Source organism: Protopterus annectens, chromosome 1.part1, assembly GCF_019279795.1.
Source record: "Protopterus annectens isolate FY-2018-M chromosome 1.part1, PAN1.0, whole genome shotgun sequence".
Taxonomy (NCBI): Eukaryota; Metazoa; Chordata; order Ceratodontiformes; family Protopteridae; genus Protopterus; species Protopterus annectens.
In genome coordinates this window covers 20,954,259-20,968,119 of record NC_056726.1, presented here as the reverse complement: position 1 = coordinate 20,968,119, position 13,861 = coordinate 20,954,259, and the positions used below count along the sequence as shown (strand labels likewise).

Genomic DNA, 13,861 nt, shown 5'->3' with positions numbered 1-13,861 from the left:
CTTGAAAAATGGACTCCATCCCCTTTTGAGCATGTCTTTTCTTCTTCCTTGCAACGTTGTACTTGGAAGACTGTATTGTTTGTGGCTCTTATTTCTGCTAACAGGGTTTCTGAACTGCAAGCCGTCATGTCGATGCCTGCTTTTTCCCCCCATAAGGACAGGATGTTTCTCTCTACCAGCTGTACCAAACTGGTTAATGATTTGTTCTTGTCAGTCCATTCATCTTCCCACCTTTTTCCCTTATCCACAATCTTCTAGTGAGATGGTACTACACATTTTGGATTTATGTACACAGCTCTGATATTGCTTGGGTAAGATAAAATGCATCAGAAAATCTTAGCAACTTTTTGTTTCCTTTTATGCCATGAAATTGGGCTTGGCAGTGCCTAAACAAACCATGTCCTTCTGAATATCTAAGGCCGGTTCCTTTTGTTATTATTTTCATGGCAAGCAGCTTTCCTCTTCTGTTTGTGCTCATTCTGCTAGAGCAGTAGCCTCTTCTGGTGCTTTTTTCAAGGGTCTAGATACTATATCCAACTTGGAGTCTGCTACTTTGCTTCTGTCCACACTTCTGTCAAACATTACAAGTTGGATGTAATTTCCTTGGCCCGGGCAGGATTTGCCAAACCTGTCCTTCATGGATTTGCATGTGTTGCTTCTCATTGTTGCAGTATTTGGTCCCTCCCTCCTGCCTCCTTTCATTTTCTGATGCCTTACTGCTGGCTGAGGGGTTTCCTAATCTCATGTTTCCCTTCCCAGGTAGGCATGCTGTTGTTTCTCTGGGGTTGCTCTGGTTCTTCTGAGGCACTTCAGTTCTGAAGATTAGATGTTCGTACATCACACGTGTACCTTACTCCTTGTGCATAGGTCGTACATCTGATGTGTGACACCAGAAAAGTGTAAAGGCTTTGGTCAACTGACTGGACATTGGGCTATTCTTGGCAGGATGTTCCAAGAGTAAAGAATACAGCAGCAGTGATAAGGAAGGACATCTGCTGATATTGGTTGTTCTTGTACAGCTGTACTTCATCTCCCACTAGAAACACCCAGCCAGGTGTATCCTGCATCTCCTGATCCATGGCAGCATTAATTACTCTAATCATTCATGCCAGATTCTACACGAGTGTTGCAGCGGACTCTTGCAGATCAGTGGTTGATGTTAAACCAACCCATACATTTTCCCATTGTCTCACCAGTACATGCAGACGTCATGGTCATTGGTGGTTGGACTCCCCTTTAGTTTTCCATGATCATCCTTTATTCTACTGCCTTCCAAGCCACAGTGACAGTAAGTAAACGTTTCCCAGCTGGTGTTGGGGGGTGGGGGCATTTCATTGGGAAGACAGTCCAAGGCATATGGTCACGGTCAGAGGCCAGTCTCCACATTGGTGTCCTGGCTATGAGGGCAACCCCCCTTAGTTGTAGGCTTTCCTGGACTCCCCTCCAGTGGTGTGATTTCTATCCAGACAGACATGTTGGTAGTTTAATGCATCAACAAACAAAACCTGGAGAACATGATCTTATCCATGATGTTGAGAAGCCGTAAGGGTTTGACAGTGGGTGAGGTCTTCCCAATGCTTTTTTTTTTCTGGTGGTAACTCGCATCCCAGGGAAAACCAATGTGTGTTAGCAGACAAGCTGAGCAGGTCCGTTCCTGTCTCTCACAAGTGGCATCTCGGGCAAGCTGTGGCAGCACAGATTTTCAGCTACTGGGACCAGCCATGCTGTGACCTGTTTGCGAAACCCTCTAAGTCCAAGTACAGCAGCTAATGTGCCTGATTCCCCAGGAAGGAGAGTCAACAAGGCCCACACTGCTCCACCCCCCCGGTCTCCTATACACATATACACTCACTCACCTTATACCAAAGTTTCTTTAAAAAGCCATGTGGAGGAAGGAGAAAGTGATTGCCATGGCTCTGAGAGAGCCTCATTGGGTACAGTTTCCCTGTTTGGCCTCACCTGATGCACCCACTTTGGGTGGTAGATCCTATACCTAATCTCTTACCCATCTGGCAAGCCACATTCATATCCTAAAGTCTTCTCAGAAACCTTCCATCAGAAAGTTTGCGAAAGTAAATGGAAAAGATTTTCTGTATGGGTTTCCAACAGGTGCACTGATCCTTTTTCAGTCCCTCTTCTGCTGTTATGGACTTTCCACCTGGTCTTTTTCAAGAAGGGGCTAGTTATTCTAATTTCAAATGACTGTCATGTCAAATTTTCTTGTGGGAGAGATGCAAATCTCTCTTGCTTCTTTAAAGTTATCTAAAGCCTTTTGAAGGATATATTAATCCTTTGCCCCCCCCCCCTTTAAGGGACCCTATTCCACCTTGGGATTTTATCTTTTTTTCTAACTCTGCAGTTGCAGCTGGTTCATACTTTTGCCTGAAGTATCTTTCTTGCTTTTTCTGGTAGCTGTTGTGATGATGTGAGGTATTACCAGGTGTGCCAGGAGAGGTAGGGCAGTGGATGTGTAACATATGCCAGCATAGCTAGCTGGAGTTTTGTAAAGAATTATATATATTTGTATATCAAACTGATTTATACAGGTGCTTGTGTTGAAAATATATTAATAGTGGGTGGGTCATGCTAGACAGAAGCTCTGTTTTCCAAGTGGCTAGATAGGCCAAGTCCTGAGCACTTGGAAGTTTTTTTTTTTTTTTCTGGCAGCCTGTGTGGCTCAGTGGACTAGGGAAGTTAGCATGGGTGATGGTTCTAATCTGGAAAAGAAATACACCTGTATATCAGACTGTGTTGTAAATGAATGTATTCTAATAGAGGGTACTGGAAGAGAAGGTTAACCTCAGTCCAGCTAACTTTGAAAAATAATCTGAAATTGAATTACCTGGTTTAGGCCTTAAACATTGTATCTTACAGATGGTCTTCGTGTTTCACTGTTGCAGTCATTACATTTGGGTTATCTGCTTGCAGTAGCCCTCAGTCGGCCTGATTAACAAAGTCTTGGGTCCTGCATCGGTTTCTGTCCCTTCTTCCATGACGTCAGGTCGTCATGGGTATAAAACATGCATACGATGCCATTACATCATTCCTTGCCCTGCGGTGCCCGAAGCAGAAGCGGTTCGCAAGTGCCGGTTGGCCGACTCCTGAAATTTTCATTTTCGAGTTTCAGAATCAAAGTCTTCAACTAAAGCCAAGTACCCTGTTGGGGAAACTTTTTCTTGCTCTTTACCGATTCCAATAAAAGTTAATAATTGCATTACTTGTGCTGGACAGATGCTCTGTTTTCCAATTGGCTAGATGGGTAGAGTCCTGAGTACATGGAAGTTTTTTTTTTTTTTTCTGGCAGCCTGTGTGGCTCAGTGGACTAGGGAAGTTAGCATGGGTGATGGTGTTGATGGTTCTAATCTGGAAAAGAAATAAATCTGTATATCAGACTGTATTGTAAATGAATATATTGTAACAAAGGGTACTGGAAGAGAAGAGGTTAACCTCAGTCCAGCTAACTTTGAAAAATAATCTGAAATTAAATTACCTGGTTTAGGCCTTAAAGATTGTATCTTGCAGTTCTGATTGTAGCCAGATACAAAATGCCTGTGAAAATGGGGACTAGGAATCCTACAGTATTGTCCTTTGGGGTGAATTAATTTCTACCCTAGAAGGGAGGAAGTTTTGAAATGGTTTTATAGTTTCCAGATGAAATACACATCTTAGCAAAGCTCAGTGTTTGTGTATGGTAACACATATGTGCTAGATTCTGGTTCAGATGTCCTTCAAGAATGCAACTGCAGTAATAACATATGGGTTGTCCTGCCTCAGGCAGCCCTCGGTCGGCCGGATTCCAAAGTCTGGGTCCGATGTCGGCTGATGTCGCATTTCTCTCCGACGTCAGAGCGGCTGGAGTACATAAGCATCAGCCGACGCCATCTTCTTCAGTCTTTCTTGCCGCGCGGTGCCCGAAGCAGAAGCAGTTCGCAAGTGCCGGTCGGTCAGCTCCTGTATTCTTCGAATCCGAAGTCATCAAAAAAGCTAAGTACCCCGTTGGGGACCTTTTCTTGCCTCAGCCGATGTCAGAAATTACTGAAAAAGTAAATAATTGTTTGTCTTGTGGTAAACAAATACCTCATAAGGATTTCCACTCTTACTGCCTCCCTTGCCTTGGCCCAGACCACGACATCTCGGCCTGTGCCTCCTCTGCTCGCTTCAACAAGCGCACACTCACGAGTTCGCTGAAGACTTTTTCGGCGATAAATTTGATTATACGATGCCGTCGGAACAACCGACAACGCAGACTCCTAAGAAACGAAAAGACCGGGACCGACATCCCCGGCCCGCGTCTTCCACCGACACCACGCCAAAGCTAACCGCGGTGCTCCGGTTCCCTCTGAGGCGGTTATTCCACCGCTGCGAACCGAAGACACCGCATTGCCGATACCGGAGGCCACTCCGACGCCAGTTATTGACTTTCCTCCGGATACTGAAACCGAGGAAATGCCCGAGACCATTGCTGTGGATAAGGTCACTCCTGCACGTGGAGCGGTGTCCATGTCTATCAAGGCCTACACACGTGCCAAGGCAGCCAGCAAGTCCAAGCATCTTTCTGCTAAAACCTTACCTCAGCCTACTCCTGAAACTCAAATCATGGCTATGGCCGCAGATTTAATTTCCCTGATCAGAGGTTCCCAGGCCCATCCTGAGAGAGGATCCCAGACTCCTCCTGATAAGAGGCCCAGGGTTGAACCCCCTGACCCTCTTCCCACAGATGAAGATTCTGAGGACTCTGTTTACTCCGAAAGCCAGGAAGAGCCCTTCCAGACCTATGAGGATTCAGATGCAGAGGACTCTATTCCCTCGGCTTCTCCTCCTGAGGATATGTCTTTTGGGGAAGTTCTGCATTCCATGAGGGAGCATTTTAAGTGGCAAGGCCAGGAATATTCAGATTCCAGAAAGCGCCTTCGAACCTTCCTTAAAAAGCCCCAACACAGACCCTTAGCTATACCTCCTGTGCTTGATGTTTTGGATGATTTATACTCTGACTCCAGTGTTACCCCTGATACTCTTCCTCCTGCTCCTGTCAAGCCTGACAGATAACTATAGGGTCCCAGAAATCCATTCTCATTTCTTTAGGGCCCATGCTGTTGATTTAGAAACAATTTCCCAGGGGCCTAAAGGGGTTTCAGCTACCACCTCCAAAAACCCTTTGCCTTCCGACAGGGAAGCAAGGTCCTTAGAGAGATGGGGGAAGAAGGTCTACACCTCCACTACTTTATCTATGAGAGCTCTCAATTGTCTCTTTCACATGTTTCAATATCAGGATTTCCTGTTAGATGATTTACAGAAAAGATTGGCCTCCCCTGAACCTTCAATAGGAAGTCTTTGCAGGAGGCTGTACACAATTCTCAGCAAGTTAGCAATCACTTTCTACAGTGTGGATATGATGCATTGGAAGCTTCATGTAGGGCAGCTATGACAGGGGCGGTCATTCGTAGACATGCATGGTTAAAAGATCAACCTTTAGCAGATCATGTTAAGGCAAAACTTCTTGATGCACCCTTGGAAAAGAACAAGCTTTTTGGTGCTAATGCTAAAGATGTGTTAAAGTCCATTGAGGAAAAAGCCAAGTCAGTTCAGACAGTCAAAGATTTCCTCCAGGTTCAGCCACCTAGATTCAGCAGGAACTGGCCTTCTAAAAACTGGTCCTTTCCTAATCCTGAAAGATTTCAAAGGGGCAAAAACAGGCGTGCCCGAGGAAGAGGCCAATACAGAGGATCCTACAGGGGACGACAATGGCAACCAGCAAACCAAAGAAGTGACACAGGGGTTTCTCCCGCCCCACAGGGACATTCTCAATGACTTTCCTCTAGGTCCGCTGACCAAGGAGCAAGCAGAAGCTCCTTTGGGCGGAAAATTCTCTGTTTACAAGAAATTGGCACAAACTGACAAAGGACAAATGGATTTTGGACATTATAGACCACGGCTACAGGTTCCATTTTCATACCTTGCCAAGAAAACTGGGCATGCCAAACCTGCCACAAAACCAGAGGGCAGAGGCTATCAAGCAAATTTCTCTGCTTGCTCAGATCAAAGCAATAGAAAAAGTTCCACAACAAGAACAAGGTCAGGGGTTTTACTCAAGACTGTTCCTTGTTCCAAGAAAAGAAACTCAATGGAGACCAATACTGGACTTGTCCGCTTTAAACACTTTTCTCATAGTACCAAAGTTCAAAATGCTGACTCTACAGCAACTCCTTCCCATGCTGGGCAAGGGGTCTTGGCTGATTACTCTGGACCTCAAGGAGGCATACCTGCATGTCCCTATCAGACACAGCTGCAGAAGATACCTCAGATTTCTTGCAGGGCCAGAGCATTATCAATTCTCAGCATTGCTATTTGGCTTATCTACTGCGTCCAGAGTATTCACGAAATGCCTGGCTTCAGTAATTGCACATTGCAGGCTCCAGGGGATTCAAATCTACCCGTACCTGGACGATTGCCTCATACAAGCGGACGACAAACTAACTTTGACAAAAAACTTGAATTATGTCATACATTTGCTACAGGCTCTGGGATACACAGTCAACTTTCAAAAGTCAAGACTTTAGCCATCCCAGCAAATTACCTTCTTAGGAGCCAAACTAGACACAGCCTCTCAAATGGCTTACCTGACAGAAGACAAGCAAAAGAAGTTAACTCTTTACTTCAAAACTTTAGCAAAGCTCACCCAGATGACTGCAAGGAGATTCCTACAGGCCCTGGGTTACATGGCATCCTGCATTCTTCTGGTTCCTCTAGCAAGACTACACACGAGAAAGCTTCAATGGTACCTAAAAAGCTTATGGTCTCAACACAGCAACAACCTAGAAGCCAACCATACCACTCATTCCATGTCTTCAAAAGGAATTTCTATGGTGGGCCTCAGTAAGCCAGTCAAACACGGGTATGTCATTCAAAAAACCTCAGATAACACAGACCAGGCCACAGACGCCTCAGACCTTGGATGGGGGGCGCACAGGGCAGATGTATTCAAGGACAATGGTCTCCAAAGGAAACCCATCTGCACATCAACCAAAAAGAAATGCTGGCAGTAATGCATGCCATCGAGGCCTTCAGACAACAACTACAACCAGGCCACCTACTAATACGGACAGACAACACCACTGTGATGTGGTACATAAACAAACAGGGGGGCACTCATTCTTACCCCCTTTGCAGACTGACAATGAATCTTTGGGAAAAATCACTGAGCCTAAACATACAGTTGCAATCCCAGTTTGTTCCAGGCAAAGACAATGTTCTGGCGGACAGTCTAAGCAGGAATTTCCTAGACCCCACGAATGGAGGTTACATCCAGAAATCTTTATACGACTCACTTTGACATGGGGCAGGCCGGACACAGACCTATTTGCCTCCCACCTCAATCATCAAATACAAAAGTTTTGTTCAAGGACATATCATCCAAAAGCATGGAAAATAGATGCTCTCTCATTCAACTGGAGCTCCTAAAATCTATGCATTTCCACCTCTGCCACTGATGACCACAGTGTTACTAAAGATCAAAGCAGAGCAGCCCAAGGGGATCCTAATAGCTCCAGACTGGCCAAGACAGCACTGGTACCCACTACTACGGAGCATATGTCACAACAAAACGTGGGCCCTCCCTCAATGGCCCCAACTTTTGACTCAACACAACCTCAGGACAGTTCATCCCAACATCCAGACGCTACAGCTAACAGCTTGGGAGATCCCATGAATAACCTCAACTTACATCTTTCCAAAGAAGTTCAGCGGATACTGACAGAAGCCCGCCGACCATCCACCAGAAAGGTTTACTCAGCCAAATGGAAGAGATTCCCCATTTGGAATACCACCAAGGGCCATGATGCATCACTTTTGAGCATCCCACTCATCCTGGAATATTTGGCAGATATGCTACATAATGGACTCTCATACTCCTGTATAAAAATACATGCTTCAGCTAGATACAGCACTGATCCACCTGTGTTTTCACATCCTTTAAGGCAATTTCTTAGAGGAATCAAGAATATAAAGCCCCCAAGAAAGGCACCAGTACCAGCTTGGGACCTCAACTTTGTCCTAGAAAAATTGACTCTACCTCTTTTTGAGCCAGCAGCTTCTGTGGATTTACAATTTCTTTCCTGGAAGACAGCATTCCTGTTGGCAATTACCTCAGCAAGAAGGGTTTCGGAATTACAGGCCCTAATGACTATACCACCGTTCATAACTTTTCACAGAGACAGGGTCTCCTTACGAACCAACCCTACCTTTCTCCCAAAAGTGGTATCTAGGGTCTCTTTAAATCAAGCAATTCACCTGCCTACTTTCTTTCCCAATCCTGAGAACAAAGGGGAAAGACTGTTGCATACCTTGGACATTCGCAGACAGCTTCGCTACTACCTGGACAGAACCAAGACCAGTAGGAAGTCTGATCAGCTTTTTGTAGCTTACGCCCCTGGAGTACAAGGAAAAGCAATTTCAAAACAGACAATTTCAAAATGGATTGGACATTGCATCAGATTCTGTTATTCCTTCCATGGAAAGAGTGTGCCAGCCAATGTCAGACCACACTCCACCAGAGCTACAGCCACCTCTACAGCATTCTTAAGAGGGGTGCCTACAAAAGACATTCTAGAAGCTGCTACATGGAGCTCCGTGCATACATTTTCCAAACACTACAACCTTCCTCTATATTCCAGATCCAGAGCAGGCTTTGCTTCTGCAGTCCTGCAGGGATTGATAGCTACACCATCCTTTTAGAGCATTCCACCTCCCCCAGCTAAGCTATGGTATTCAACCCATATGTTATGACTGCAGTTGCATTCTTGAAGGACATAGTACAGTTTTGTACCCACCATAAATGTAGATGTCCGATAGATATGCAACTGCAGTCGGGTTTTCCCTCCCTCCTTCCCCTCTATGCCTTGGGTCCACTCCTATCCCTGTTACTCTTAGCTGGGGATATCTGTTATGGTGTATCTGTTTATTGCTTATTTATTTGTCTGGAAACCTGTTTTATCCTCCAATTTGATTACAGCCTTCCTTGGAGGGCACCTGGCATCTGGGGCAAGAAACACTGAAGAAGATGGCGTCAGCTGATGCTTATGTACTCCAGCCACTCTGACGTCGGAGAGAAATGCGACATCAGCCGACGTCGGACCCAGACTTTGGAATCCGGCCGACCGAGGGCTGCCTGAGGCAGGACAACCCATATGTTATGACTGCAGTTGCATATCTATCAGACATCTACATTTATGGTAGGTACAAAACTCTACTTTTCTGTTAAAGGGGTATTGTGGGAATCAGACTCAGATGACCAAATGTATGTGATGTAATTCTGTAATCCAGCACTGAAATCATGTTTTAATACTGGATGAGACAGAAGTCTCAGGGCACTCTTGTTTTGGAACTGACAAGACCACTCGCCCATTTCATCTTGCCTTGCTTTACTAAGTAAGCATGAAACGGTAATTCTTTACATCTAGTGAGGAAAATATAGTGAGATTAGTTAAGTATTGGTTTTCTGCATCTGTGTAAACCTTTCCATCTGTGTTATTTATTTATTTTTTTTAATATTTCCTGTGATTGAAACTCTGGTGTTTATTGTAAATGAAAACACTCTGTGTTCCTCACGGTTCCCAAAAAAAAGTAGCACACAAAAGGTAAATTCCAGGTATGGACACGTTGAGTAAAATGCAGCAGCAGCAGCACAATTTATTTCTCACAAAAACACAAAGCTTTCAGGAAAAAATCTCCTCTTCAGCGTGTAGAACAATTAAAATCACAGTACTTTTAAAGGACTTCAGTAAAGCACAGCCCTATCAGAATGATTCACTTGTAAAGTTCAGTTAAAGAATTAAAGGCATAGTCAGCTCAATGGTTACAGCACATTCATTTCCTAGCAGTTCACTCCGTATGTTCGTTCAGTTAAATCCACAAAATGCATGCATTTTCAAAGGCCCATTCACAAGTTAAGATTAAAAACACACTTTAATGAGTAAAAAAATCATAAAAATATATATATATACATCCAGTAAGTGGTTGTGTCGCAGTAGTTTGAAATATTTTAACCTTTGAGAGTACTTTTATTTGGTGACACTGTGGCTGCTTCTGAAAACCTTGCTGCATTGGTCAATCAGTACCATTTATAGTAGTATTAATTTTACTCTGTATAATTGGGTACCCTAATAAGAGCCTTAGAGTGGCTGGCTTTGCAGTATTCTAGTAGCAGTACCTACCTTATAGTCTGGGTAATGGGGGCATAGCTAGTAAATCTGTGCCAGCCTTTCCTGTGTGTGTGTGTGTGTGTGTGTGAGAAAATCAAATCTGAGTGTGTCAGCTACTTAGAGGAGGGACACAGCATTGCTTTCACAGAGAGGGTGATGGAGGAGTTGGCTTGGAACACTCTGTTGAGGACTCAACTCTACAGCTGTGTCAGTGGGGAGTCTTATTTTGGGCTTGGAGAGAGAGAGGGAAACCCAGCCCCAGGATGGAGCGTGTTCGCTGTATGCTGTAAAGGGAAATTGTGCTTGGTGCAGAGAGCTGCATCTGGAAATACTGTGCAGCTTTTTGTTCCAGTTGAATGCCCCTCACTGGTGTCCCTGGTGAGGATTGAGACTCCTTTGTTACTGGCCCAGAGGAGAGACTTCCCATATTGATGAGCAGTAGTGTGGATATTAATTGAACTTCTGTAGCCTGTAAGGAGTTGTCACTGAAGGTGTGTGTTCTCTCAGCAGCCACAAGGTCAACATACAGAGTTTCACTTTCACAACAGTTTGTTTGTTTATTTTTTGTTGGCTTAGTTTTAGTCAGGGAAAGCAGGCAAAGATGTCAGTACAGGATTGTGGCAAACTGACAAAGAACCAGTTGGCCAAGATGTGTGAAGCCAAAGGACTAGTGCATGCCGACCTGACTATAGAGGAAATTATTTCAGCCGTAATTGCAGCTGCAGCACTGACCAGCAACCAGGAAGACAACTACTCTGGTGATGGGGATGTGCAACCCTCAGAAACAGGACAGTTCACCTTTTCCTCAGAAGGGGGACATCACCACTTGAAGAATTTCAGAGCTTCAAACCCTTTGCTGTAAGCCACCTTACTTTGTTTCTCAAAATTACAGTTTCATTACAAACTAACCCTAGATTTCTTCTCAATGTTGCTTCAGAATTTACTTTGATTCTGATGTTTAGCGTACCCGTTTCCTTTCCAAATTTCTGCAGTAATAGTAGAGTACACTTTGCATTTAATGTATGTGCATTGCCAATTGAAATTTTCCCTACCTGGAACCAAAAATTTTAGGAAAACAGATCAACTCTTTGTTTTCTCTTTAGTCAGGTTGGGGAAAGGTGTTTCCGAGGTAACCCTTTCCGAATGGTTATCTGAATAGATTTTCTGTATGTGTAAGGAAAGATAGTTGTTCTTGCCCTGCTATCCTAAAGCTCATTCTACCAGGGTAGTTGCCACTGCCACACTTTCTTCTCCAGGGTCGCAGTTGTTGACGTCTGTGCAGGCAGCTGCCTAGTCTACTGTGCATACCTTTATATCTCTCTTCAAGCTGGATTTGCATTCCAGGTCTAGGGCATTATTTTGATGTCCTTCAAGGATGCATCTGCAGTCATAACATATGGGTTGTCGTGCCTCAGGCAGCCCTTCGGTCGGCCAGATTCCAAAGTCTGGGTCTGGCCTCGGCTGATGTCGCACTTTCCCCAAAGTCAGAGCGTCTGGGGTATAAAAGCATCAGCCGACGACATTTTCCTCAGTCTTTCTTGCCGCGCGGTGCCCGAAGCAGAAGCTGTTCGCAAGTGCCGGTCGGTCAGATCCAGAGATTTCAGCTACCGAAGACTTCGAAAAAAGCTAAGTACCCCGTTGGGGACTCTTGCCTTAGCCGATGTCAGACAAAGTAAATAATTGTTTAACTTATGGGAAACAAATACCTCATAAGGATTTCCATTCTTACTGCCTTCCTTGCTTAGGCCCAGACCACAACGTATCGGCCTGTTTAGCCTGTGCCTCCTTCAACCGACGAACTCTTAGACGTCGGTCGGAGTTTGCAGAGGAATTTTTTGGAGCCGATTTTGCTTATAAAATGCCGTCGGAGACTCTGACTTCACATATGGTCAAAAAACGCAAGGAAAAGGACAGACACTCGTGGCCCGCGGTTTCGGCTGAAACCACGGCTAGGCCTACCGCGAGTGTCTCAGTTTCGGCCGAAACAGAGTCCTCGGCGATTCCTTCTTCTGAAACCATACTATCGACCGCCGAGGCCCGAGAGGCCCCGGCTGAGTCTGCTTCAGAACTACCTACCGAAGCTAGTGTTCAGGATTTGTCCGACACCATACCTTTGGACATTTCTACCCCTGCACGTGGGGCTGCTAGGCCCCCAGCTTCTATGTCCATTAAGGCCTTCTCTAGGGCTAAAGCTGCCAAGCTTTCAAAAGCTTTGCCTGCCAAATCTACACCCCAGAGGCCTTCCTCTAGTTCACAGATCCTCAGCCTGGCTGAGGACCTTATTTCCTTAATTAGGGGTTCACAACCTCACCCAGACGGGGCCTCTCAACCTCCTCCAGACAAAAGGCCCAGGACTGACCCCTCTGAACCCCACTCCTCAGATGATTCCACGGATGGATCTGAATTGTCAGACCACCAGGAAGGGGCTTACTCGCCTTATGAGGATTCAGATGCAGAGGAATCTATCCTTTCGGCCTCCCCTCCTGAAGAGTTTTCCTTTGGGGAGACTTTACATTCCATGAGAGAAAACTTTCAGTGGCAAGGTCAGGATTTCTCTGATTCTAGAAAAAGATTACGGACCTTTTTGCATTTTCCTCAGCATAGGCCCTTAGCTATACCTTCGGTTCTAAATGTAATTGATGATGTGTACAATGTTGTCAGTACAGCCCCTGATACTCTTCCTCCGGCCCCTGCCAAACCTGACAGATATTACAGGGTTCCAGATTCTCATTTCCATCTGTATAAAGCCCATTCTGCAGACCCAGAAACTATTTCTCAGGGCCCTAAAGGGATTGCAGCTGCTACTGCCAAAAATCCCCTATCCTCTGATAGAGAGTCTAGAGCTTTAGAGAGATGGGGTAAGAAGGTGTATACATCTGCAACTCTTTCTGTCAGGGCATTAAACTGTCAATTCCATATGATACAGTACCAAGAGTATTTGTTAGATGAACTGAATAAGAAACTTTCTTCTCCTGAACCCTGTTTCAGATTATTAATGTGAAAAACGGAGAGAGTAAAATGGGAAATTTTATGATGGATATGGTGATATGTAAGAAGGAATTAAAGAAATTATGTAAAGAAAGTAATAGCTAAAGGAAATTACAAATGAATTACGTGAGAATAAGAATGAGTGGTATGTAAAAAATGTGCAAGATCTTTTCTTGTAAATTCATGGAGTGATTTATTGGGAAAAGATTTGTGTGAAGCTGGGGACTTTGTGGATAATTTTGTTGAGGAAGTTGCCTGTTAAATTAAAAGTGAAATGTAACAGAATAATTTAGGATTGCAAGGTAGAGGAAACTACAAAACTTTTTTTAAGAATATAAAACTAATAAGTCATTTTGATGAAAAAAGTTTAACATATATATATATAGTTGGGAAGAAAATTAATATGGAAATATTGTATGGTAAATTTGAAAAATGAAGGAGGCAACTGATAAATGGGATAAAATATTTGTTATAGTCTAGGTGTTGTGGAAATGGTGTGAAGGACTAATATAAACGAAAAGTAGATGGTGACGAAGATGTATTGACAGAACTAAGACAATAGTTGTGTTAATAGCAAAGAGGAGGATAGATAAAAAATTAAAGAAACCGAAATGGAAGAAGTACGTATTAAAACTGTGTTGTATTACTTGTAATAAAATTGAAAAAAAAATGTAAAT

The 13,861-nt window shown here is 44.2% G+C and overlaps 1 protein-coding gene across 1 annotated transcript in view; it reads left to right on the top strand.

Annotated features, from left to right (window-relative positions):
• The window catches only part of ZFR (zinc finger RNA binding protein), a 1,793,456-nt gene that overhangs the window by 450,034 nt on the left and 1,329,561 nt on the right, over window positions 1-13,861 (top strand). The window contains exon 11 of the mRNA XM_044085369.1: window positions 9,620-9,632. Within this exon, the coding sequence (XP_043941304.1) occupies window positions 9,620-9,632 (13 nt within the window). The remainder of the gene's footprint in view (window positions 1-9,619; window positions 9,633-13,861) is intronic.